This window comes from Panthera leo, chromosome D2 (assembly GCF_018350215.1).
Source record: "Panthera leo isolate Ple1 chromosome D2, P.leo_Ple1_pat1.1, whole genome shotgun sequence".
Classification (NCBI taxonomy): domain Eukaryota; kingdom Metazoa; phylum Chordata; class Mammalia; order Carnivora; family Felidae; genus Panthera; species Panthera leo.
Genome location: NC_056689.1, coordinates 53,060,592 through 53,088,477, shown reverse-complemented (window position 1 = coordinate 53,088,477; position 27,886 = coordinate 53,060,592). Strand labels below are relative to the sequence as shown.

The window sequence follows — 27,886 nt, the reverse complement described above, 5'->3', positions numbered from 1 at the left end:
AACATTTTTAAAATCTTCTTGTTTTTCTTTTCCTTTCTCAGTATCCATACTGAGAGCACACCCCTGGGCTTTCTTTGCTTTTTGATTGAATTTCTCAGAGGGAACTTCTTCAGTTCCCCAATCTCATGCCCCGTTGTCACTATAACTCCCAATTTACAGACTGTATTCTACAGGTTACATTTTTATATTCACCAACTCTCAGGGAATGCGTGTTTTATAAACTTTGTTGATCATGTGCCCTAACCACAAAAATGTTTTGCAGATTCAGGGGCGCCTGGGTGGCTCAGTCGGTTGGGTGTCCGACTTCAGCTCAGGTCATGATCTCACGGTCCGTGAGTTTGAGCCCCGCATCAGGCTCTGCTGACAGCTCAGAGCCTGGAAACTGCTTCGGATTCTGTGTCTCCCTCTCTCTCTGCTCCTCCCCTGCTCATGCTCTGTCTCTCTCTGTCTTAAAAATAAATAATAGAAAACATAATTTTAAAAAAAATTTTTTAAATGTTTTTATTTTATTTATCAAAAATAAATAATAAAAAACATTTAAAAATTTTTTTTTAATTTTTTAAAATGTTTTTATTTATTTTTGAGACAGAAAGAGACAGAGCATGAGCAGGGGAGGAGCAGAGAGAGAGGGAGACACAGAATCTGAAGCAGGCTCCAGGCTCTGAGCTGTCAGCACAGAGCCCGACATGGGGCTCGAACTCACAGACTGTGAGATCATGACCTGAGCTGAAGTCAGACGCCCAACTGACTGAGCCACCCAGGCGCCCCTTAAAAACAAAATAAAAAAAAATGTCTTGCATATTCATTTTTAATGTATGTCGACTTATTTATTCTTTCCTTCATTTAGTAAATATCTATGAACAAGTGTAGTATGTTCCAAGCACTGGGGTTAGAGCACAGAAGGGAGCAATCCTGGCTTTCAGGGGGCCTAACCATGGTGAGCAGGGACACATGCATACTTCTGTGCCAGTAGGTTATGTGCACTACAAGGTAGATGGGGAGGCAGTAAAGGCTGAACAGAATCCCTCAGTGTCCAGGAAGAGGAAGACGTGCGCATATCCAACTTTTGAATTCTGCTCCAGACTATGCAGGTTAGTAAGCTGGCCCCATCAGTAAACTGGCAACCTATTGACAAGTGCAGAAGGTCTCCTTGGGGGGGCATTTTTACAGTGGGCCATGTGTGATGGGTCCTTTTACATTTTCATTACAGAGGAATGCCTGAATTTTGTCCTACTTTTCTCTCTTCTCGGATTCTGAGGGGGTTATTCCATCTTTGTCTGTCACCATTCACTGCTCATCTCATTCATGACTTCAGATTTCATAGACACCATAGTTGGACTCTCGAAATGACTACATGTTGTGGAAAAGTGATGTTTACTGCCAAAATTCCCCCAAATTCATCTCATTGTGAGTGGTTTTAATGATAACATGAATAGGCAGGGAATCGGGAGGCCCGCTGAGTGCATGGAAGCATGTCCCTCACTTAGGTTACTGTGTGCTTTCTCATTTCACCCACAGATTAATTGGCACGGCCACGGTATCCCTGAAGGACCTAATTGGCGACCAGAACAGATCTCTGCCATACAAACTCATCTCCCTGCTGAATGAAAGGGGTCAAGAGACTGGGGTGAGCACCTTCTGTCTTATTGAATGGCTTTGAACTGAGATAAGTAAACAAAAGTTCATTAAGAAGAGTGTGACATTAGGCACGCCTGGGTGGCTCAGTCCATTAAGCGTCTGCCTCTTGATTTCAGCTGAGGCCATGATCTCATGGTTCGTGGGATCAAGCCCCGCATCAGGCTCTGCACTGACAGTGCGGAACCTGCTTGGAATTCTCTCTGTCCCCCTCTCCACCCCTCCCTCACTCGCTCTGTCAGAATAAGTAAGCATTAAAAGAAAAGAAAAGCATGAAATTATATTAGATCACCACACACACACACACACACACACACACACACTTACAGGTTTATACTTGCAATCACAGAACTAGTGGATTAGATAAACTTGACTTTCTTCGACAGAATGCTCTAGAGTTAGGTGGCACCCTCTCTTGGTATAGCTCTGTGCATATCTGCTCAAGTATTTATTTACATTTGTGTGGTGAGTATAGCTCTGTGTATCAGACGCTCTTTGAAACACTCTGTAGAAGGTATTTCATTAATATTGCCTTGGAACATCAAGATGTGAATATTAGCTATTTTCTGATTACAGCCTCTAAATGAGTACATATTGATATTGTCTGATGTGAGTCCAGAATTCTCTTTCTCAAGTACACTTAAAAGAAACAAATGGACTCAAGGCTCATAGCTCTCAGATTTCACGTTTGCTAACAAGTGCTCATAAAGCTACCTACCATGCTTATCCCATTAATCTCTAACACCTTCATTTTCCAATCAATTTATTTTGCTTGGGAGCTAGGACAAAGGGAGATAATTTTATACTAAAATAGGCCATCCCTGGGGCACCTGGGTGGCTCAATCAGTTAAGTCTCCAACTTTGGCTCAGGTCATGAACTTGCTTTTGTGAGTTCAAGCCCCACGTTGGGCTCTGTGCTGACAGCTCAGAGCCTGGAGCCTGCTTCAGATTCTGTGTCTCCCTCTCTCTCTGTCCCTCCCTCACTCATGCTCTGTCTGTCTCTCTCTCTCTGAAAAATAAACATTAAAAAAATAATAATTTAGGGGCACCTGGGTGGCTCAGTCGGTTAAGCGTCTAACTTTGGCTCAGGCATGATCTCACGGTTTGTGAGTTCGAGCCCCGCATTGGGCTTTTGTGCTGACAGCTTGGAGCCTGAAGCTTGCTTCTGATTCTGTGTCTCCCTCTCTCTCTGCCCCTCCCTTGCTCACACTGTCTCTCTCAAAAATAAATAAAGATTTAAAAAATTTTCAAAATAGGCCATCCCTGTTGGCAAGAATATATAGGTGAGGCTTCTCAGAGCCCATTCAGAATATCGATTTGGTTGGTCTAGGCTCCAAAACTTATGGGCTTGCTGTCAATCTTTCTAATCCTAAAACGTAAATTCAGAATGTCAGCTGTCATCTATTTATCCAAAACCTGGCTGAGAGAAATGATACTTAGGAAAGATAGTACAAGTCAGTGATGTTTCTGGCTGTTTGGGGTTTTGTTTTCTTTTTTTTTTTTAATTTTTTTTTTAACGTTTATTCATTTTTGAGACAGAGAGAGACAGAGCATGAATGGGGGAGGAGCAGAGAGAGAGGGAGACACAGAATCTGAAACAGGCTCCAGGCTCTGAGCTGTCAGCACAGAGCCTGACATGGGGCTCGAACTCATGGACCGCGGGATCATGACCTGAGCCAAAGTCGGACGCCCAACCGACTGAGCCACCCAGGCGCCCCGGGGTTTTGTTTTCTTAAGCACAGAAGAAAGCACATGTAGAAGCCTGAAATGGCAGTGCCGTGGTGATTGAGTGGAGTGAGGCAGATGAGGGGCTTCAAGTCCTATCGTCTGGTAGTTCCTACCCGCCGTTAGGGAGCACTTCTGGGAATCCTGACGTTATTGGAAAATCATTGATCCAGAAGTTGAGCCATCGATGCCCTCTTCTAAGTTTTGAAAGTTTGATTCTTTACTTAAGTTTAGCAGTTGAGCCCCTCTTGCTCCTTGCATTCGGCCTTCGGGTTGTGGCCTGGGTCCTTAGCATGGGTAGCCATGAGGTGCTGCTCTCACGATTCTTTACTTGCCATGAAACTGTTGTTCGGGGCCCCATTCATTGTTCTGTTCAGCGTCTCCCAGATCTGTGGTTCCTAAGTTGGCCACACAATGTGCTGATCCATGAGGGAGTATTCACTGATGAGCAGACAGATGAGAAAAAATAAGGACAATATAGTGTGTGTGTGTGTGTGTGTGTGTGCGTGTGCACACGTGCACGTGTGTATGCGCTCACACTGGAGTTTGCCGCATGTAGCAAAAGTGGCAGTTGAAAGTATGGGATGCCCATTGCAATTTGAATTTCAGGTAAACGATGAATAATTTTCAGTAGAATATTATGTCTGTGTTTTAACTGGTAACTTGGGTGTGTGTGTGTGTGTGTGTGTGTGCCAGCCATCCTTATTTGCAAGGCTCCTTTTATTCTGAGATTTGTCCTTTCTCGTTTTTGCTGTTAAAATTCATTTCTTTTGTGAAATTCTCATAATAGTAGATAGCAGTTGTGGGCTTAGGCTAGCACCCCTATGTCGACTCCCCCTAGCATAAACTTGTTTGAAATTTTGTAGGTTCATGAAATATGTAAGTATAGGAAACTCCGCCCTAAAATAAGGTGAGAATTTTATCTCATTTTCAAAATGGGAATAACTTGATTTCCTATCAGGAACTAGTATGTTTCTTCTTTTCCGATAATGAAAGTTACACCACATTTTCTGCCCTCCTTCTTGCCTTGGCTCCTAGCCATCTTGGAGTCACATTTTATGCAAGATGTAATTATCTTGAACTTCGTGATTTGCATATTGGTTTCCTCTTTAATCAGACTCGATTCCCTCTTTTATCCTGTTTTATGAATCACATTGTTATATAATTTTTGTTAGGCGCTCAAGTTCTTTTTAGAGAGAGAGAAAGAACAATAATTTTCAGCAATGAATAAAGAGGTCAGTGTGCAAACAAATAACTCAACCGTTTCAAATGAGCCTCTGTGACTGGACGCCATCTCAAGTCTCAGATGGAGGCTAATTTCAAGTTCATGCTTGCTTGTCACAACTTTGCTCCAGTTTGTGAGTTGCCCCTTGGCAGTGGTACACTTGGCAACCTGTAACAGGTAATTTGTTTCCCAGGCTTTCCTGCCTGCCTGGCTTACATGAGGGAGGATACAATGGAGCGTGTGTGACCTTTCTCTCCTCTTCTCACCTTCCCTTCCCCCTGCCTATTTCATCCAGAACTTTTGCTCCTGCTGATTTGGTTTGCTTTGAGTCTGTTACCCTGCACTGATTCTGTCTGCAATGAATTATTTCTACCTAGGCCACCATTGACCTGGTGATTGGCTATGTTCCACCTTCGGCTCCACATCCAAATGACCCCAGTGGGACCAGTGCATCAGTCATAGAAGGTAAGCTGGCCCTTTTGAAGTCCCAACTTATGCCGGAGGCCATCTATTAAAGACACACAGGGAGTCTCCAAGAAAGCCTTCTTTGTCATTATTCTGTCGGTAGCACCCTGCCTACCTAGACAGGGCCCCGTGAGGCAGGTGGAGCTGCCCCAAACTGGGACAGTACAGTTGTTTGTGAAATGCCCTTCAAGGGAGAGGAGAGGGGTGAGACAGTCCCTGCCTGACCAGCCTCGCAGTGGGCCCGTCCAGCACACACAGACTCTAGTGGAAGGTCCCAAGCAAGGCTTTGCTTCACGTTTGTACCTTCTACCGCTGGTTGGAATGTCCCCGGTGGTAAAGCTACATGAGTGGCCTCTACTCTCTTCGTGTTTCTTCACCTCCTAAGTGTGTGATCAGCACTCCATTTCTTAGTAGTTACTAAGTAAAGAAAGTGGTTGCTGGCTTTCTGGAGCCATTGCTGGAAGCTGAAGTGCTGGGTGATAAATGCTTTAGGGCATGGCTCCTGCCTTCGGAGGAGTTTAGAGAAAAACATTGACTCCGGAGTTTAGAGAAAAAACTCTTTTTATCCTGAAACTGTAACATTATGAATAAGAACAAGGGCTTTGGGGTCAGAATGGCCTAAGTTGGATTCTGTGTCTATTGTTTATTTGCCGTGTAACCTTGGGTAAGTCACTTAGCCTCTCTGAATCTCAGTTTTCTTTACCGTAAGGTAGGGATGACAGTGGCACTCAGATCAGAAAGTTGTGGCAAGGATTCAATGAGATAAAGTATATAAAGTACTTCGCCCAGTACCTAGAATGCTACCTTAATGGTGGCTATTGTTATTATTATGATTTTTCTTATGATTTATTGTTTTATGATTTAGTGTTTTTACAAAAACAACTCCTGGTGATATGTAGTCATGAGTTCAGTTGGGTGGCACCCTCTGTATGAACGTTTGGATTGTTGCCTCTAAAAATCAGAGCTATTGGAAAAGAATGATCTGGTTTGGCTCAAAGTCATGTTGGGATGACTAAATGTTTATTTTTAAATATCTTTTAAACAAAGGAAAAGAAAAAGATTGTGTCCTAGTGGACCAGAAAGACTGAGAATAAGCAACTTCTCAAGTTATTGACAGTGTAGGGGGAGGTCCCATCTCCTGAGACAGACCCAGGTAAGACCAAGCTCAGAAACCATGCAATTTCCCTGGAGCCAAGGCTGCTTAAAAATGAGAAAAGCACCAACTCTTGAACTTGTAGACCCAATGGGGAGAAAATCCTTGCCATCTAGGCTCCCTTTGCTTGAGGTTCCTTCTCCTCAGCTCCTGGATTGTCTTGGCAACGCTAATGCTCCAGCAGTGTTTGCGGACTGACAGCCCACCCATTCCCTTTGGAAGCTCGCTCCCAGCAGGCTCTGCCATGGCAGTTGGCAAGGGTCGTCCTCAGAAGTTCTATAGAACCCCTGATCATGCTGGATAGAGATAGGAAATAAACCAGAACCTGAGTTCCTTTCATTTGGATCTTAAACAAAGGGTGTGTTACTAGGTGCTGGCCAGGAAATGAGCAGTGTATGCAGGCCAGTTTCATTTTCAAGGGTGAGATGACAAAACGAAACTTTTTTATTTAAAAAACATACAGGGTTCTTTGCCCTGAAAGTACTATCTTTGTTGTATAAGATGACTATTCACCAAAGTTGGGTCAAGGGGGACATTCTGGGGTGCCTGGGTGGCTCAGTCAGTTGAATGTCCAACTCTTGATTTCCGCTCAGATCATGATCCCAGGGTCATGGGATCCAGCCCTGCACTGGGCTCTGTGATGAGCATGGAGTCTGCTTGGGATTCTCTCTCTCTCTCTCTCTCTCTCTCTCTCTCGCCCTCTGTCCCTACCCCACTCTCCTTCTTTCTTTCTTAAAAAAGCCCAAAAAACAAAAAACAGTTTTAAGGGTGACATTCTGAATGATGGCTTCATAATCCCGCTGAAAGAATCTTTTCTTCAACATTTAAGAAAATCTTTCAATATCTTGGATTATTTGGATGTTTCAAGGGAAAACCTTTTTTTGTCTTAATAAGACAATTCAATTCAACTAAGCAAAGATATCTTTGAGTATTCACTACAACTCTGTGCTAGGGAAGACACTAGGGAGAAAAAACCCAACAACTTGCAGTCTTGGGGGGAAGATAAGACAAAGAAATATGAGGCAGAGAAATAATGGTGAGAGAGCCACACCTTCTGCTGCCACATACTTTAATAACCAAAACAGAACATCTGGCCCAGAATTTTTTTTCCCTTCCTTTTAATTAACTCTTTTAAAAAACTTTACCATTCCATGTAAAAGTAATGGGTCGGCTTCCTCTAATTTATATAGATCTTTACAAATTTTAAAAAAGATTTGAACTTGTTGATCTTCTTTTTGAGTACGAAAGCAATACCCATTTGTAAAAACGTAAACATTGCAAAAATATAAAACACAGAATGCACATCTTCCACACTCCCACCCTCCTGAAATAAACACTGTTCATGATTACCAATATCGTTTGTAAAGATTACCAACCACATAGTGAGTCTTGCATAGAAGAAATTTGAAACACTAATGATAGAACACAAAAGTGAAGATTTTCAGGAAGATTCACCGCTGGAAATTGAAGAAACTAATTTGACCACAGATCCCAGGAATTGGATATAGGAGGTGTGTGTGTGTGTGTGTGTGTGTGTGTGTTAAGGACTTGTTTTCTTTTAGAGCAGTTTTAGGTTTACCACAATATTGAGAGGAAGATAACAGAGATTTCAGATACACACCCTGCCCCACACATACATGGCCTTCCCCGTCATCAATGTCACTCATCAGAATGATGACATTTTGTTTTACAAAGGAAGAACCTATGTGGCTCACAGTGAACATATGTGACATCATAGTCACCCAAAGTCCATAGTATCCCTTAGAGTTCATTCTTGGTGGTGTATATTTGATGGGTTTGGACAAGTGTATAATGACATACATTCATCATTATAATATCATACAGAGTATTTTCAGTGCCCTAAAATCCTCTGTGCTTTGCATATTCATCCACCTGCCCAACCTTTGGTAACCCCTGATCTTTTCATTGTCTCCATAGTTTTGCCTTTTCTAGATTGTCCTTGAGCTGGAATCGCGTAGTATGTAGACTTTTCAGATTGGCTTCTTTCACTTAGCAATATGCATTTATGATTCCCCATGTCTTTTCATGGGCTGATAGCTCACTTCATTGTCTGGGTACACCATGGTTTATTTATCCGTTCACCTTCTGAAGAACATCTTGGTTGCTTCCAAGTTTGGCAATATGAATAAAATTGCTCTAAACATCCGTGTGTGGGTTTGTGTAGACATACAGTTTCAACTCCTTTGGGTAAAGACCAAGGAGCATGATTGCTGGATCACACGGTACGAGTATGCTTAGCTTTGCAGGAAGCCCCCAGTCTTATAAAGTGACTGTATCGGGGCGCCTGGGTGGCTCAGTCGGTTAAGTGGCCGACTTCAGCTCAGGTCATGATCTCGCGGTCTGTGAGTTCGAGCCCCGCGTCGGGCTCTGTGCTGACAGCTCAGAGCCTGGAGCCTGTTTCAGATTCTGTGTCTCCCTCTCTCTGACCCTCCCCCATTCATGCTCTGTCTCTCTCTGTCTCAAAAATAAATAAACGTTAAAAAAAAATTTTTTTTAAGTGACTGCATCATTTTGCATTCCTACCAGCAACGTATGAGAGTTCTGTCATTCCACATCCTCGCCAGCATTTGGTATTGGCAATGTCCCGGATTTTGACCATTTAAATAGGTGTGTAGTGGCATCTCATTGTCTCAACTTGTATTTCCTGATGACATCGGATTTGGAGCCTCTTTTCATATTCTTATCTGCTATCTGTGTATCTGTATCTCTGGTGAGCTGTCTGTTTAGGTCTTTGGCCCATTTTTTAATCAAGTTGTTTTTTTCTTGTTGAGCTTTAAGAATTCTTGTTTATTTTGTATATATAAAGGATAATTGTCCTTTATCGATTGTGTCTTTTACAAATACTTTCTGCCAGTCTGTGGCTTGTCTTCTTATTATCTTCACATTGTCTTTTGCAGAGCAGAAGTTTTTAATTTTAATGAAGTCCAGCTTATCAATTATTTCTTTTTTGGATCGTGTCTTTGGTGGTATAGCTAAGGGTTTTGTTTTTAAGGAATGCATTTCTGGAACTCTTATATCAGGATGACAAAGATTACAGACCCAGGGCATTGATGGTTTGACTGAACGTGTGTAGTATCAAAGTTATTTGTTTCATTGACCTACCTCTAAGACTGTTCCTGTGACAGAGGGGTGGGATGACCCAGACTTCAGGCTTGACTTCCCAAAAATCTGTTACCTTCCCAACTTGATTCATCAGATGTCAGTTAGTTTGAATGGAGCCTACATTCTTGTTGCCGGAATGAACTATTTTTAAAATCTCACATCTATTTTTGAAGAGCCATCTGTTAAATTTGTGCTGTGTTCAACAACAGAAGGGCAAAAACTCATTTATCATTAGGCATTGCCACTTCGAATTTATTTTTTTCCACAAATACTAAAGTGACTGTGCTTAAGATTAAATTCAGTCCAGTTTGGGGGCACCTGGGTGGCTCAGTCAGCTAAGCACTGTGACTTCGGCTCAGGTCATGATCTCACGGTTCGTGTGTTCAAGCCCTGTCTCAGGCTCTGTGCTCACAGCTTGGAGCCTGGATCCTGCTTCACATTCTGTGTGTGTGTCTGTCTTTCTCTGCCCCTTCCCGACATATACTCTCTCTCTCAAAAATAAATAAATAAACATTAAATAAATTCAATCCAGTTTAGAAAACATTTACTGACACCTGAGGCGTACAGAGGTGATAAAGTCATGGTTTGCCACCCAGGAGCTTGCATTTCAGTAAAAAGGTAAGATATAAACATGAATAAGTATAGGTCAGAGCTGAATAAATTCCCCAACAGAGGATTAAGCAAATTATTACATGGAACATAATTTTTTTAGAGAAAGTACTTTTTCAGCTATCGATTTCAACTGTGTATTCTTAGCGCCTACCACTAAGTCATGATTGCTCACTAAATGCTTGGTTGGTTGAGTAAGTGAATGATGGATGGGCAATGGATATTGTTTAAATGTTTCCTTTCAAGAAGGGCATTTTGGGGGAATACTAGTGAATAGACAAAAGGGACAAATTCATTCAGAGATGTAGTCAAAAGGCAGTGTGTTCCCAGGGGCTGGGAATGCCAAGCCGAGACATTTGTTCTGGGACACATCATGGGGATCCATGGAGCATGGTGAAGAAGGGACTGACTTCGTCAGAACTGAACTGGAAAATTACCAGTTTGCTAGAGGATTGTTGGAGGCACTCTTTCCAGGATTGGCCTCTATTTGACTTTGTCCAGCAAACTGATTGTATTAGGACTATTTTTCTTCCAAGTTATTTCAGAAAGCCAAAGTGATCATAATAAACAAGGGGTTCTTAAACTTTAGACACAGGGAAAATCATCAAGGGAGATCTTTAAATGTGCAGACTTCTGTCACCGACTCCCAGAGAGTGTGATTTAGCTGGTCTGGAGGGGACCCCCTGCAATCTGTGCAGTTGGTAGAAACTTCCAGGAGATCCTGATGAGAGCAGAGTTGGGAACTCACTGTAAGAAGTCCCAGAGTTGAGCATTTTACCTCGTTAACAGTATCTTGCCCAGATGCAGCCGGAGCTTTTTGGGCAACGTTTCCTAGACTGGATCACAGGTCAGTTAATTCAAGCAGTTGCTGCCAAGATTACCCTGCAAGCCTCTCTTTGCATTACTGTATGGTTAGAGGTTCTTCCATGACACCTGTGCTCTGGGCTACGCATTAGAACCATTCCAGAAAATTCGTGGTGCACATATAGTGCTATTTACCCAAGAATCGGGGTGGAGGGTAATGAAGTGCTTATGGTTGAGTGCAGATGTGTATTTATATAACCTCTCGGGTTAGAAACCCAGAAAAGTTACTATTCAACATCGCAGCTAAATAGCATGTTATCTCCAAAATGTTTTCATGTTTAAAGACGTCCTCTCTCCCATTCTGCTTTGTACGTTTTTAACTTACACTGATGATATTATACCAGCCCTTTGTGCTGACTTAGCAGTGACCTTTGGCCCAAGGTAATTAAGTTCTGCCTTAACAAAGCACTTGTTAAGTGCCACTTAACAAAATTTTGTCATTAGAAGCAAAATTAATATCACAGGCAGAGATTGGCATTCTAGGACTCTAGAGAAGCAGAGTTGCTGTGACCGAAAAAAAAAAAAAAAAAAAAGAAAGAAAGAAAAAGAAAAGGCATAAAATATTCCAGAAAGGACTCTCATCAAGGAATGGGAGAAGATTAGATGGAATGGTGGCCCAGTTAGAGCCTAGGTGGAAAGATGAGAGGCATGGAACAGTGTTTGGAGGCCTGCTGGCCAGGGCACAGGGTCTGTATTTCAGGCCAGGAGAAAACCAGTGGCGACTGGGCAAGTGTCTCTCTTCTTCAGCCATTCCTAGGAATTGCCTTCATTGGGAAGCTCTAACAGGATGAGAGCGATGGCAGGGAAAGGCTGGCTTGCATATCTGGTGCCATCTGAGTGACTGATAGCTCATTCTCTTACGCTCAGAAAGGGTAAGTGCTAGAGTAGGATAGCATGGGAGCTTGGTGGAGGGAGAGAAGCTGATCCCTGCTAGGGAAGGGCACAATTGGGCATGCCGGAGGCAAACTTGACTGTATCCTAAGGTCCCCTGGGGGCTGCCAACTCTTCAGCACTGGGTGGACAAACAGATGCCCTCCAGGGAAGTGTCACTATCACAAGTGATGACACACAGGGGCAGTTGGCAGGAATATTGCAACTGAGCTTCTGGAGAGAGGCCAATATTACATCTCAGGAATTATGAAGACGTGTTTTGTTGAGCTGCTGGAATTGCAATGGAGAGCCATTCCTAAGTGTTCATTGAAGCTCACTTATAACCAAGGGTGAGTCACATAGAGGGTTACTGACATTCAGAAAGGAGACAGGCCAGTGTTGGCTGCACTCAAAAGCTTGGCAGGATTTGACTGAGTGGCATGGCAATTGTTGGAGAGGCAGGATGGTTGGTGTTCATATAAAGAAATTGTGTAGAGGTTTTCACTGCCAAAGTGACAGATAAGGAGAGCAGAAAAATAGTAACTATAGAGGGCGCTATGGAATCAAGGACAGATTTTGGTTTGTTTTTATTGTGGGCAGTATTTCAGCACATTTATATCTTGATGGGAATGATGCAGCTGAGAGGGAGAAGACTGAGGAGTACATACAGAGGCAGAAATTGCAGAAGCAAAATCCATGGGTAGGTGGAGGAGAGGAGGTGTGTGCACATGTGGAAAGATTGACCTCAGGTTGGGAGCACAGACAGTTCAATGATTGTAGCAAGAGAGGAGGCAGACAGCAGGTGCGGGTAGGAAGGTTGCCTTGGCATGGGACGATGAGGATACTCTCTTCTGATTGCCTCTTTTGTCCATGAAATAAGCAAGGTCATGAGCTGGCAGTGAGAAGGATACGAGAGGGTGTTAGAAGCTTTCAAGGTGCAAAAAAGGTGGGAGTTCAGAAAGGTAAAGTGATTTGACCTTGTTGGCTAATTAGTGGCCTTCTCAGACCAGGGTCCAGGAAAACTGTGAATAGATGCCTTGGAAGTATGATAGATGGCCAGGGAGTCCTGCGAGTCCACTATGGGGGTGTGATCATGACATTTAAGTGGGAATAGTCAGGAAGGTGAGTGTTCAGCCATATGCAGCTCCCTGGGTGAAGGCGTGGAGCAAGGGGAGGTTGAATGAACCAGGTGAGCACAATAAATGAGAGAAGGGAAGGGGTTGAGGAGCACAGAGAAGAGAGATGGCAGTGTTAGATCACAGACTCCAGCTCAGATTAGGAGAAAAGGGTGTGAACGCAATGAAGGAGGACGGGAGGGGGTGATGTCCATAGATTGGGGCTGCCCGTGTGGCTGCAGACTGTGGACTGGAGCAATAGATGGAACGCACTGGAAAGATACAAAAAATGGCCTCTGGAATGAGTTGAATAGTGTCCCCACTGCCCAGTTCCTACACGGACCCTCAGAAGGTAACCTTATTTGGAAATGGATCTTCGCAGGTGTAATTAGCTAAGAGGAAGTCATGCTGGGGTGGGGTGGGCCCTAAATCCAGTGATGGGTACCCTTACAAAAAGAGAAGATACATGGACACACAGGGGAGAAGGCCATGTGATGACACACGCAGAGGTTGGAAGGATGCGGCCACAAGCCAAGGAATGCCGAGGATTGCCACGGGCCACCAACTAAGAGGCAAGGAAGGACTTTTGTCTAAAATTAATATTACAAAATTTCACAAAATTACAAAATTAAAATTAATTATAAAATTAATATTTACAAAATTAACATTACAAAATATTACAAAATTCTGGAAAAACTGGGTCACTGTGACACCTCCTCCCCTCCCCCCCATCCAAAGAAACATAAACTATTCTGGAAATGTGACACCTCCTCCCCTCCCCCCCATCCAAAGAAACATAAACTATTCTGGAAAGGACTCTTCATCAAGGAATGGAAGAGGATTAGATGGGGTGGTGGCCCTGAGGGACCATGGTCCTGCCAACACCCTCCTTCTAGAGTTTGGAACTGTGAGAGAATATATTTCTCTTGTTTTCAGCCACCCAGTTTGTGGTTCTTCGTGCTAACCAGCAAAAACAAGCAAATAAATACACGCAGCAGCTTTCTGTTTGATCAACGGTTCCCAACTCAGTGTTGCCCTCTGTGGTCATGAAGGGTCATCCTTTGTAGGTCCACTTGGCCGTGCATCGGATGCATGCCTGGGTCTCAGTGATGGTGCATGCCCACACAACCACTCACATTTGGTAACAAAACAGCTTGCACAGAAGGGTGTGCCTGGCAGGGCCTAAAGGGCCCCCCTCACTGTTTGTGGAACCCTTAGGGTGGTATTGTTTAACCCCGTGCAACTTCCTGCCACCTAATGGGGCGATTTCCTGCTCCAGTATCCTTCTGTTCTACACAGAGATGCTGGCTGTAGCCATGACTTCGGCTGGTTTCCTCTGACGCATCGCTGAGCCTAACATCTGAATAGCAGAAGGTATTTCCTAGAAGAAACTGGCTCTTCATTGCCTGCTGTCTTTCTAAAGCATCCATCAAGAGTTTAATGAGGACTTGTACAGAGTCCAGCACTGCAAAGGGGTACAACTTACCCCTCCTTCTCCTGCTTGCCACCATACATAACCACCAACCCCGAATGGAACAGTCTGCAGCAGGGAGGAAGCCTTGCTTAGGCCCAGGACGATGGAAGGGAGTTTGTCTTAGTTGTCAGAGGATCCAGCCCAGCCACTGCCCAGTCCAGAACAGGTTTGCAGCAGGGGGGCCTGGCCTTCTGGGTTCTCCTGAGGCTGGAGCAAAGGTCGGAGGAGCACCTTCTAGCGTCCGGGCGCTTTTCCTGAGAGCTGTGCTGCCACTTGTGCAAATTGCTCAGGAACTCGGGAAGGCAGGGGCCCATGTCCCCTCATTCATTCTGCATTCACCAAGCCCCTGGCTAGGACGATGTGTGGTGCTGTCCAGAGACAGGGTATTCACCTGGGGCTTGAGGGAGTTGAGGAGCTCACTTGGTGAAGAATGAGAGGGACATTTTGAGACCCGGGCTCCCAGAGATGGGTGGCAGGCAAGCCTTGCTTCTGAAGCCTCTTCAGGGATGGGGAAAACGAGACCCAGGTTACCTTGCAGAGGGCAAAGGTAGCCCTTCCCTGCCTTCAGCCTCTCTGGGGTATCCTGGTGTCCTGACAGAGGTGCTGAGGAACCAGGTGGACCACAGCTCCTTCACCTTCACCTTCACTCGTTCACCTTTCCAGACTTTAGTTGTCTCGTCTGCACACCGTGGGGAGAGGCACGCCCAACCCGGGACCTCTGAGGCCCCTCTAGCCTAACGCTCTGAGGGGCTATGACTCCAAAGCGTAGATCCAGAGGGTGTCAGGGCAGACCTCAGAGGGCTGAGGAACAGAGGGGGAAGTCACACTTGGGGAGTAGGACATGAAAAGGGGACCATGCAGAACCTGAGAAGATTCAGTCAGAGTGCCAGGAAGAGAGTGGCATGATGCAAAGAAGTGTGTGTGGGTCCCAGTGCCCAAGGCCATGTTAAGTGGGATGTGAGGACTCAGAAAAGGGTCCTGAGCTTAGTGAGAAGAGGTCATGGTTGACATTCATAGACAGAAGTGGGTGGATAGGCGAAGCGTGAATGAGGGGTGGTGAGGAGGAGGGTTCATTCTGGGCTGAGCTCTGAAGCAGTATGTGGTGTGGGTGGGGGGCTTTTACTTCCTTGTAACTGCCCCTTCCTCACGCTGAGCCCCCCTCCCCCGTGCTGCCTACTGACTGTTCCAGCCCTCACCCCACCTCATGACTGCTCTCCAGGAAGTGTTCTAGAATCCTGCGCTCCTACAAAAACTGATTCATCAACAAAAGTTAAAAAAAAAAAAAAAGGTGAATTTATAGGCTGGCTTTTTGCCAGACACCATGTTGAAGGTTTGCATATACATTAATTTTCTTTACAATAGCCCTGTGGTAAATACTATTATTTCTCCCTTATTACAAATGAGAAAACTAAAACAGAAATTATAAAACTTACTCAGACTCACATAGCTGAAAATTGGGATTTGAACTTAAGCCATATGACTCCAGAGCCCAAGTTTTAAGAGCTGTGCTACATGGCAGTTTGATTGAACTAATTCATACTATCATGTGAGTGACTGACAGACGTGTTCGCATGGAAATTCAGTCTCTTGCATGATTTCGCATTGTAAAGGAGGAGTTTCAGAATCCAAAGGTAGGGAGTGCAAATGCCGGTACTTTTTGGACAAGTTAGTCTTCTAGGATCTCTTAAATTATACTGCACAGGTTAGCAGGAGTTCACACTTTTTGTCTGTTAAGATAGAAAAACTGAAATTTGTCAACGAATCTAAAAGAGTCTGTGAATAAAAGAAAGGGGAGACATAGTAGGCAGAAATTAGTTTTTTGTTTTTGTTTTTTTTTTTATTTTTAAGGAGAGAAAGATCTGTGCCTGTGTGAAGGCAGAGGGGAGGCCCCGTTGGGAAGGATCCTCTGGAGGTACTCAAGAGAGTGAGGGACACTTGGGGTGTTTTCCAAAGAATCAGAAGGAAGTAGGCTCTCACTATGTCAATCAGGAAGCACCTCCCCCGCCCTGCCCCGAGTATGAAGGGAAGCTAGGGGGATAATGAGGAGACAGATGTGTGTGGAAGTGACAGACTAGGTGGGCAAAGGGAGAGCATGAGACCACCTTGGTCTGCTTGGCAAGAAAACTGGAGTTGATGTCTCCTGTGCAAAGTTCCTGTTTCCCCCGGCATTTTCCCACCTCTGGGTCCTAACTGCAGAAAGGTCCCTTGACCTCAGTGGGGGTTCCCAGATCAGAACAGGGTGATTTCTGGCTAGGTCTGACTGAGACTTCTATCACTCTCCCCTTGGTCTCTGGTGTTCTCTTGGCCACTCTGAATACAGCCCGAATGAGCGCCCTGATGCCCCATGAACACATTTTCCTAAGAAACTGTATCCAAGTCAGCACATCCCAAATAAGTGTCACCAAAGGAGCAACTCCTTCACCACCTGCCTCAGGAACACTGAAAACTCTCGGAGTCCAGGAAACCTGAGTTCAGACATTTACAGCGTGAGGGCCATCTCTGACGGCATTCCTTTTTGGTGTTTTAGGAGAAGAGGAGGAAGATGGAGGTGATGAAGACAGATTGGACAATACAGTCAGGACCCCTGGGCCCAAGGGGGCAGGTGGGCTGGTGTCGGAGGCTCAGCTTGCCCGGAGGCTCACGAAAGGAAAGAAGAGCCGTCGGATGCTGTCCAACAAGCCCCAGGACTTCCAGGTAGGAACAGCCAGCGCACCCCACGTTTGTTTTACTGCCGTATTGTCCAGCTTCTGTTAGTCGCGGTGTTCCGGGAGAGACCCATTGCTATGGGCAGCAGCTCAGCTAGCAAAAAGGGACATCAGGGCGTAAACCCGAAAAGAAGAGCTGTCCGTCTCTGTTCTGCATGCAGAAGTAGACGTAGTCAAGCCAGATGAGGCTCGTCAGAGAAATAAAACTATACCGCTCCTTCCCTTTGGTGGTAGGAGAGAAGAGAATCACAGTATTGCATTTTCGTAGCTCTAGGCACCTGATTGGCGGACAGCCGTGGAGTGAGTTAATGCATCCCAGGCTCAGGCAGACCAGGGAGGAGGCTGGGGTTGGAGCAGCGGCCTCTGCCCTGTCCCGCCCTTTCCCAGGGCCAGTCCCACTACTGGACTATTCCAGTCCCACTACTGCTCTCAGTTTCTGGAACCCAGTTCCACCTTGGGAATGAGCATGGGGGCCACCCCAGTCCATGCACGCTGGTGTGTGGCAAAGCTGCCCTGGCCTACTTTCAGCGGTCCTTACAGGCAGGCGAGCTGACGGGGATCCGAGGACTCCTTACTGGGGAAGGATCAGTAACGACACCCCTTCTGTGCTTCCAGATCCGTGTCCGGGTGATTGAGGGCCGGCAGTTAAGTGGCAACAATATAAGGCCCGTGGTCAAGGTCCACGTCTGTGGCCAGACACACCGAACGAGAATCAAGAGAGGGAACAACCCATTTTTTGATGAGGTAAATGGGCATAATGCATGTTTCTGCTCAGAGTCTGTTCTACTTATATGCACCTCCCAGCGTTCTCTCTCCTGTTCCGTGTGGGAGGGGGACTCGTGGACAAAGATCTGGTAAAGACAATGAAAGTTTCCTGCGTTAAACATTCTAAGGACCACTGGGTCTTGAAACCACATGTCCTGCTTCATCATTGGTTCTCAGAGCTGCCGGGGTCTTGCTGGCGTTTTTACGACCACTTCCCCATAGCGCCTCTCCTGACGGATCCTTGTACCCCTTAAGATGGAGCCCGTGAAGTCACCTACATCTGCCTTTGCTCTTTCTAATCAGCAGGGTGTGTCTGAGGGATGAGTCCATGTGACTGAGTCGTTTCTGTGATTGCTTTGTTACTTTTAAAACAGCATGCCCAGCACATTTTCACAATTAAGACCAGTTGATGTTGGAAACCCATGAAAGAAAAAAATACCGAGTTTTAGTCCCAGCTCTAAGGCAGATGTTACAGTTTTCACAGGGACAACCATGGCTGGCTTTTTAAAGATGTCAAAACCTACGTGGCTAGAAAAATAATACATGTTAAAGGAAAGCAGTTAGGAGCCAAAAGGTTTTTCTTGTCCCTGAATATCGAGAACATAGTCCTTCTGTTGACCTCTTCTGGAACACTCCTCAAAAACACTGAATACCTTGATAGTCATCTCAGGTAGCACAAACCCCACGATCAGGGCTGTGAAGAGAAATGATAAGCTTGGAGACTTTTCCAAGCCCAGCCTTGCTCTGAGGAGATTCATTTCGGAGATTCTTCAGGCGTGCGTCCCATTGCCCGTTCTGTGAGCCCAGACCTTCTTTCCAGGGTTTCCTATCCCCGTTCCCCTGAGATCCCTCCCCACAGCTTCCAGACCTAGCCTCAGTTCCACTTTTGTTCTTTTCCATACCCCTATGTGTAAAAGGAACCAGTTGTTTCTGTCCTGTGTTCTAGTTTCTTCCCCTATGTTCAAGCTGGCCCTACCTTCATTCACAGAAGACCTATGTTCTTGCTTGTCACTTCTCTTCCTTGGATGTACTGTAGACACCAGCATGCAGCTAAGTAGTGTCAAAGCAGACATGAGACATGGGTGTGCACTGAGCACTTCAGGAAAGTGGACTTTGGGAAAGAGGTTCACTGTGAAGAAGACCAGACTGCAGGGAGGGCAGGCGACGGGTGACTGGACACCTAAGGTGTAATGCATTCACAGGCAGGATAAATATTTACTCAGCCACATTCTCAGGAGCCTAGCAAGAATCTCCACCTTAGAATTTCCCATTATAATGAATTTTTTTGAGATGAGAACTCTGGGCAAAAGGGAAAAGATCAAATACCTGAGGCTCCAAGCAGACCAATTCAGGAATCAATAAAAGAATTTTACTAAAAAAAATCCCTAGTTTACCTACATCTTCTTAACCAAGTGATTAAACTTGGTATCACTGATAATGGGACGAACTGAAGTGTGTGTCCTGATGTGATATAATGGAAGTATCAACATCACCTGTGTTATTTCTTGTCAAAAGACCAATTTGAATCTAACAGCGAGGAAATATTCATGCAAATCCAGAGTGTGGGATATTTTATAAGACAGTTCTAAGTTGTCAGTTTATAAGACAACTGATCTTGATAGAAAAAATAAACCACAAAAATAGGCAGGAGTACAGTTCTATATAAAAGGAAACTAAAAAGACACAACAACCAAATGTAATGTATAATCCTTGAGTGGATCCTAGTTGTCTTTTAAAAAAGCTAAAAAAGAACTTTTTTCAGGACAATTGTAGACATTGTAGAAATTCAGGACAATTGTAGGGAATTCAACTCAACTTTCCAGGTCATGCAAGCCCTAAGCACCCATTTTAGTGGGATTGCAACATGCAATAACCTTAGATCTTTATGTGAGCTAGTATGTTTCTGGCCCCAAAGGAACGATTCTGTTTCATTACATAAACACTACCGTTGTTACTTAACCCTTTTTCCTTTTTCTGACATGCAAAGGTGAGTTTGCCATGAAGCTCAAGAAGCTTAAGCTTATGGGTCTTTCTGAAGGCCCATGCAGTGTGTTCTCATGGTCACACCTATTTGGGGTTATGTTTTTATAATTTCTTAGGAGGGCCCTCAAATTATAGCATTAGATCACACTAAACCTGAGTCCACCCCTGTAAACGTTCAAACATTTTTCTCTTTTGTTTTGACAGTTATTTTTCTACAATGTCCACATAACTCCTTCTGAACTGATGGATGAGATCATCAGCATTCGGGTAAGGGGGCTCCGGAGTAGGAAGGTGGTGCTCTCTAACTGCCGGATAAAGCCGATAAGCTTCTCATGGCTCTTCTTTCTTTCAGGTTTATAATTCCCATTCTTTGCGGGCAGACTGTCTGATGGGGGAATTTAAGGTGAGTGCCAACAGTCTGTTTCATTCAACTTAGATGGGCACTCTCGTAATGAGGCATCAGGTTCCTGGCCACATATCCGGCTGTCCACCTGGGTGATCTTAAAAGTTACCTGTGAGGGATTCATGTCACAGTCTTTGCTGAGGGCTGGTATGCCAGCAGGACACAAATGCCCCAGGGGCCAGAAACCAGCTGAGTGTCCTCTGGCCTGGGTCTAGTCAACTTCCAAGTACAATACTTGCGATACCTTAAAGCAAATACCTGAAAGCTGCCACATGAGGGCCCTTGCCAGCACTCCAGCTGTGGATGGAAGCCAGTGCAGGGCTGCAGAGGGAAAGGGTGCTTGTTGATGGCAAGAAGCCCATCACCCAGCTCCACTTACCGGCAGCCCCAGAGCTCCATCTACAAAGCCAATTATTGTAAATCTTGAATATGAAAGGCAAGCAAACCAGGAAAGAGAATCGGGGTGCTTTTCCAAGTAACCCATCTTGGAATTAAAGAGAAATATTTGGTGGGTGCTTCTCAGTAATTCTGCGTGGAATGGACTACCTCTCAAAGCCTCTCAGGGCTCCCAGTCATTAGAAGTCCTAGAGAATGATTTGTATCAGGCCTGAATGTGTTCATACCTGTCTGCCACCAACTAGCCACATGCCAACCGATCCTTAGTTTTCTCTGTTAAAAGGAGTCAATGTGAAGACTAGTACACTGTTTGGCACATTGAAGTGCCCAACTGATGGTTATATTAATATTAGCATTAGCATTAGCATTAGCATTAGCATTAGCATTAGCCAGAGGAGAGGAAGAGGAATATTGGATAGGAATATTGGATAGGAAGAGGAATAGTGGACAGGTGACTTCTCATAGGGTAACCAAAGTCCAGGTTTGCCCAGGACTGAGGGATTTCACAGAATGTGAGACTTTCTGTGCTTGGGGAAAAGTCCCAAGCAAACCAGGACATACTGGTTATCCTACTTCCACGGTCCCTTCCAGTTCTAAGACTAGTTAGTTCATTCATTCAAAATGATTGATTGAGGGTCAGGCAGGGCACTGGAGGTATGGAGAGGGTAAGAAGGAAATGTTCTCAAAGAAACCAAAGTCTTGTCAAGAGTCTTATATTTTTTTTTTTTTAATTTTTTTTTTTCAACGTTTTTTTTTTTATTTATTTTTGGGACAGAGAGAGACAGAGCATGAACGGGGGAGGGGCAGAGAGAGAGGGAGACACAGAATCGGAAACAGGCTCCAGGCTCCGAGCCATCAGCCCAGAGCCTGACGCGGGGCTCGAACTCACGGACCGCGAGATCGTGACCTGGCTGAAGTCGGACGCTTAACCGACTGCGCCACCCAGGCGCCCCAAGAGTCTTATATTTAATATATAATAATGGGGCACCTGGGTGGCTCAGTCGGTTAAGTGTGGGACTTTGGCTCAAGTCATGATCTCATGGTTCGTCGTGAGTTCGAGCCCTGCATTGGGCTCTGTGCTGACAGCTCAGAGCCTGGAGCCTGCTTCAGATCCTGTGTCTCCCTCTTTCTCTGCCCCTCCCCTGCTTACACTCTGTCTCTCTCTCAAAAATAAAAAAAAAAAAAACATTAAAAACATTTTTAATATAACAATTATGGTTTCTTTGAAATGACTAAACTGATTTTAAAATCTATTTGAACTATTTTAAATTATTTTTTCCCAGATTGATGTTGGATTCATTTATGATGAACCTGGTAAGTAATATTTTTTTTCCCCGTGAACCTGAACATTCTGGGAATCAAGAAAATCTGAGGGATCAAAAAGGGAATAATAAAAATGTTTTCTTGATTGAGGAGGGGGAAGTATACTTAGGAATGAGTAATAGCAGCTTAATATGGACATCTTTTTTAATCTGATAGTAATTATCCTAACATTCACAAGTAGGTAATTTCTCTGTTTTGTGACAGTATTTTGATCTTATCAAAATCAAATTATAAAAACAGTTAATAGAGCTTAGACAGAGTCTTGAGTCACACCAGGGCAGGATCAGGGTTGGGGGCTAGTCAGTGCAAAGCAGAGGACATCAATCTAGAGACTCATCTGGCAAATTTGGTGTCATTATGATATTTCAGAGAAAATTATTGTTTGTCTTATAGCAGATGAAATCACAGACCTGTTAACTTATCTGTAGTGTTTCCCTGTCCTTTTAATCCTTCTTTATTTTAGGTCATGCTATCATGAGAAAATGGCTTCTTCTCAATGACCCCGAAGATGCCAGCTCAGGAGCTAAAGGTTACATGAAAGTCAGCATGTTCATCCTGGGAACCGGAGATGAGCCTCCTGTGAGCCCTTACATTCTATACCTTTTACATGTTTTCACTAAAAAGGGAGGGCCAAGAGCTAAGCAAGTGGGAGTCAGTAGTTGTGAAATGCAACACAACTTCCAATCAATAACCCCAACCTTCCAGTTCCTCCTATTTTTTGGAAGTTGTTCTTTTCTCCATGGTAGAACTATTATTCCAGCTCACTTGGACTCCTTCCTGGTGCCCAGGAGTGGATTTTTCATTTAGTAAAGATATGTGTGTTTTCAAGAGTCCCTTGCATCATTTGACCTATAAAGTATGGCTCACTTGCAAAACCAGGCATTGCTACCTAAAGGGACAGTTGTCATTCTAGGAAACTAGACAGCAAACTGGGAGACAGGTAGTACCCAAGAGAAATTGACAAAACTTCAGGAACTGTCTCTCTTTTTTTCTCCTATTTAGTGCTCATAAAATTATAAAAGGTCACGTTATTTTCTTGTGGAAGAGACATACGAGCTTTGATTATGCAGACTAATTTTGACATGGAATTGGTGGCTGAACTCTTAAGCCTGAAGCACAGGAAATCCTAATGGAAACAGTTCCAATTGGTTTCATTTTACAAGCGTCAGTTTGGCTCTTTCCAAGTGCTGCTTTTCTATGGGTATCAGTTATAATCATGTTTCCCCAATAGGCTGAGAAACGAGATCGTGATAATGACAGTGATGACGTGGAGAGTAATTTGCTACTCCCTGCTGGCATCGCCCTCCGGTGGGTGACCTTCTTGCTGAAAATCTACCGAGCAGAGGACATCCCCCAGAGTACGTATGGATTCAGTCCTTCCCCAGGATGACCAGTTTTCTGCACAATCACATGTGCTAACATCATGCTCTGAATAGTGATTGGTTGCTATCTATCCTTGGTTTTTCTTTGTGAAGGCCTTCGTGGACTTCTTTCCATTCATTCTGGCCCCACTGAAAGCTTCCTGAGCAGGCTGATGGGGAAGCCAGTTGGTCATTGGTCCTTGCTCCTAACTGAGCGTTTGGCCCATTCTGTTCCATCTGTGTTCTCCATCTTCTTCTTATTCTAGAGGATACAAAAGAGTGGCCAGCAGTCAGCACTTCCGACTCCTTTCATCACAGGGGAGAATATGACATTTTTGAAACAAGTAATGTGTTTGTTATTGGATTATTAAAAATAGTTGAGCAAAACATGGTTAAGTGCCAATAACTAGAAATCTGGCAATATTGCGTGGCAAGGTACGTTTAACAAGAGATTGGATGCATTTAAGAGAATCACTTGTGGTTATTTTACTCATAGACACTGGCCCAGCCACTCCTTTGTCATTGCCAAGGACCCAGCAACCTTCTGCCTTGTCCAGCCTGTCTGCTTCCCACTGGGCCCTGGGACATGGGAACCCTTCCCAAGTCCCCAGGAGATAGCACTCTGTGTACAAGCCATGGATCTCTTCAGGATTTGCTACTTTCCCTGGGAACCTACCCCATCTCTTTTTTAACATCCTATAATGCTTAACATCCTATAATGCTCATCTCTGCTCAGAGATATCTTAAATGAAGTAAATAAATTAAACCTCACATTATACTGCCTACACGGACTATTTAATTGATATCCATTCATTTCTTAGTTTGTTAAAACAGAGACATGGTGTTTATAGTTGCTTAAATGTGTTATTTATGATTATGTTATGTGTGATCATGCCAAAGTTCCTTGGATTTCTCAGAAAAAGTCAGACTAGGCTTATACTATTTTGACCTAAAACGTATTTCCAAGTTGAAACCAGGATGAGTTTTTGAACTGCCTCTGACCTTATATGGATGGACTGTCTTTATTCTACTTTGTCTTCATGGATGACTGATTTTCAATATAATAATTTATTGGTTTATTTTTCAAGGTGCTCTTTTTTTTTTTTAACTTTTTTGGGGAGAACACATTTTTTTCTCTTAGCTGAGACAAAATTTCTGCAATACAGTGCTACTCCTGCTTGCCACTTTTGAGAACAATTTTTGTTGCAACTTGTCTTCATGTTTAGGAGAAAATTTTTAATTTTGCTGAGTGATTTCTCTTCCTTTAAGAAAATCAAATTTAATCTCTGCTGTGCGACATGTTGCTTTCTAGTGGATGATGCCTTCTCACAGACGGTAAAGGAAATATTCGGAGGCAATGCAGATAAAAAAAACCTAGTGGATCCTTTTGTAGAAGTTTCCTTTGCTGGGAAAAAGGTTTGTATGTGATCTAAATGCAGACGCCTCTAGGAAAAAATATTTAAACCACTGTGCTTTCCTTGGAGTGAATTCCTGTTTATTCTTTGTGAAAGTAGCTGACTCCTGATGATCTGGGAAGTCTGCAGGAACACAGATTATTTGAGTCGGAACATGCCAGACTTCTCCACAGGTTTATTTTGGAGTGGAAAGTTTGCAGGACTCAAATTAGAAAATTCAGTCTTTTGAAAGAATAGAATGTGAAAACTATCACTGAATTATTTGGATTACTTCTCAGACCCAAACCTTGTCTTTGTCTAAGGCAAGCTTCCTCTCTGGCAACAACAATCCTCAGTAAATGTTGGGGATAGTCCCCCGACGCCCAGCTGCCCGCTCCCCACATGCTTCTCACTTCCCAGGCCCCAGCCAGCCGCCAGAACTGGAGAGCAGGCAGGAGAGCTCCATCCCAGCCCACTGGGATGAGCCGGGAGACTCTTGGTATAGGCACATCCGAGACCACCATGCCTAGTTATAGGCATGAAGACCTAACGTCTTCTGTACAGTCGAACCATTTACTTATGAAAGCGAGATTTGGTCAACCACACGCATATGGACCAGATGTTGCTTTCTAGGAGAGGCAGTGCGTGGTGGGGGGGGGAGGCGGTGGAAAAGCCCTCTGTTCTGGCGCAAGATTTACGTTTAGACTTGAGCCCACTCCAGAGGCAATTAAGGCAAATTCCTTTAGCTCTCAGTCTCAATTTCCTGAGCTATAAATCAAGATAATAATAATCCCATAGGATTGTTGAAAGTGTTAATTAATTAGGTAAGTAATTATTGTGAGCCTATTAAATATGGAAACTGTCCCGTGTGCTAGGGATAGAGAATTCAGCTCTCATGGAACTTCCCTTGTAGCAGAAGGAACAGCAATAAACAAGCAAATAAGTATCTGAATCATTTCAGATAATACCATGTATGACGCAGAAAAGAGGGCGGAGGACAAGGAGTGATTGGTGCTGGGGGTTGGGGAGAGGAGGTGGGTTTTGCTAGGTTAGCAGGTGGGACACCTTTGAGGAGGTGACATTTGAGCAGAGGCCTGGATGATGTGAGATCTGGAGGGCAGGGGCTTCCAGGAAGAGAGAAGAGCAGGTATAAAGGCTCCCAAGGAGGAGACACATTTGCAGTGAAAGACACCCCATGTGGCTGGGGTGCAGTGAGCTGGGGGAAGCTAAGAGCTGAAATCAGATTTGGGGTGGGGAAAGGTAGGCAGGGTTTTATGAGCCAGAGTAGGGTCTGGACTTTAAGCATGCCTGGAGAGCTCACTGAGACTGCTACACAGGGGGTGCCATGAAAGTAAGGAGGCAGGAGAGGGTGTGTGCATCAGACAGGAGCCAACAGCAGGCACCCCGGGGAGACCAGCATCTGGACAAAGCTGTGGTACCAGGAGTGAGGCATGTCCGGGGAAGAGAGATGTGGTGACTGGTTCTAACAGGAGCTGGTTTGGGGAGCAGGGAGAGGGGCTTGTGGGCAGGATCAAAAGATCTGTGTGCATATGTTAATGAAGAGGTGCTCACTAGATAGTATGCAGTAAGTGCTCAATAAACATTAACTCTTGCAACATGACCCTAATCCAATGTTAGAAATCTGACAATTGAAAAGCAACTTTTAGTGCATAGATGAAGCAAAGATTAATATTAAACCCATGTTATATTTTACCTAATAGCTAGAAGAGAAATAAACTTTAACCAGGCTACTAAGTATGTAACTGGCTAAATAGACTGCTAGAGTCAAAATGTAGTATGCATACATGTGAACTTATAGAAATTAGAATCTTGAATATCTACTGTTTTGTTTTGATGATTTTACAGGTTTGCACAAATATAATTGAGAAAAATGCAAACCCTGAGTGGAACCAAGTCATTAATCTTCAGATCAAGGTTTGATGTATTTTTCTTGCAGAAAAATAAGACTATTTGCTTTAATAGTTACTGAATAAGTTGAGAAACAACTACTTTGTTCTGTTTCTTTTTAACAGTTTCCTTCGATGTGTGAAAAAATAAAGCTAACAATATATGACTGGTGAGTTAAAAAACAAATTTGTGTCTCATTCAGAATTAAAGAATTGAACACTTGGATATTGCAGAACATTACTCTGATGGTCTAACTCTTACTTTTCAGCCTGTTTCTTTTTCTTCTAGAGGGAGGTGATAAACTGCTCCTGGAATTGGGTGTTTTCTTTTTAAAAAAAAATTATTAATGGTATTGCTACAGAAAAGCTTTGTGTATCTTCGTTCCATTGGCTTGTAAACAAAGAAGGGGAAAATAATCTGAAAACGCCCCAAGATAAGAAATCAAGGATTTAAATACTGTTTAGGCTGTCCAAAATAGACTTCAGAAATGGAATGAACCATTGCTTGAGAAGAATCACCAAAACATTTCAACAGCTATCCTCTGTTATTGTTAGAAAGGAAAATGGAGAAAGCTACCTGTCTGTTTGAATGCAAAGAAAATTCATTGAGAGGTTCTGATGGAATTTTAACTAGATCACCCTCCTAGCGGGGATTGACCATAATAAGGCCATTCTTGTGCATGTTCTAGCTGGATGAGGCATTCAGTTGGCAGTCCTTAACTCCTTGAGATTGAAAATGGCAAATACCATCATCATCCTCATCATCAGCGTTTATACTGGTGTTAGCTACCATTTTTTGAGCACTCTAAGTGCTGTACCATGTGACTTAACTGTAATATCCCATTTAGTCTTTAATTTTTTTTTTTTTTAACGTTTATTTATTTTTGAGACAGAGAGAGACAGAGCATGAACGGGGGAGGGTCAGAGAGAGAGGGAGACACAGAATGTGAAACAGGCTCCAGGCTCTGAGCAGTCAGCACAGAGCCCGACGCGGGGCTCGAACTCACGGACCGCGAGATCGTGACCTGAGCCGAAGTCGGCCGCTTAACCGACTGAGCCACCCAGGGGCCCCCCATTTAGTCTTTAGAGTAACCTTTTCAGTTGGAGACTATTATCAGTTCATTTTACAGATGAAGATACTAAGGCTCAGAGAGGTCAGGTAACTTGCTCACAGTCACTCAGAAAGTTATAGACTGAGTTGGGCCCCTGCCCTGTCTGCCTGTCCCCATAGTTTTTCCTTTGACAGAATGTATTTGCCTTTTGCATTGGCACCCTCCCAGTGCTATGGCAAAAGGGCACTTTGGGAGGAGGTAGTAAATTTCATTTTGTTCAGTGACCACATCACAGTTTATTGAGGGTCATGGAAGGGTTGTGAAGACAAAAAACCCCTT

The 27,886-nt window shown here is 44.0% G+C and overlaps 1 protein-coding gene across 2 annotated transcripts in view; it reads left to right on the top strand.

Moving 5' to 3' along the window:
- Positions 1-27,886, top strand: part of MYOF (myoferlin) — a 153,597-nt gene that overhangs the window by 41,405 nt on the left and 84,306 nt on the right. For both annotated transcript variants that reach the window (XM_042909322.1, XM_042909321.1), the window contains exons 4-15: positions 1,519-1,627; positions 4,963-5,050; positions 16,786-16,952; positions 17,579-17,707; positions 19,916-19,978; positions 20,064-20,114; positions 21,794-21,824; positions 22,297-22,412; positions 23,065-23,191; positions 24,507-24,610; positions 26,455-26,523; positions 26,622-26,665. In XM_042909322.1, coding sequence (XP_042765256.1) covers positions 1,519-1,627; positions 4,963-5,050; positions 16,786-16,952; positions 17,579-17,707; positions 19,916-19,978; positions 20,064-20,114; positions 21,794-21,824; positions 22,297-22,412; positions 23,065-23,191; positions 24,507-24,610; positions 26,455-26,523; positions 26,622-26,665 — 1,098 coding nt within the window. The remainder of the gene's footprint in view (positions 1-1,518; positions 1,628-4,962; positions 5,051-16,785; positions 16,953-17,578; positions 17,708-19,915; positions 19,979-20,063; positions 20,115-21,793; positions 21,825-22,296; positions 22,413-23,064; positions 23,192-24,506; positions 24,611-26,454; positions 26,524-26,621; positions 26,666-27,886) is intronic.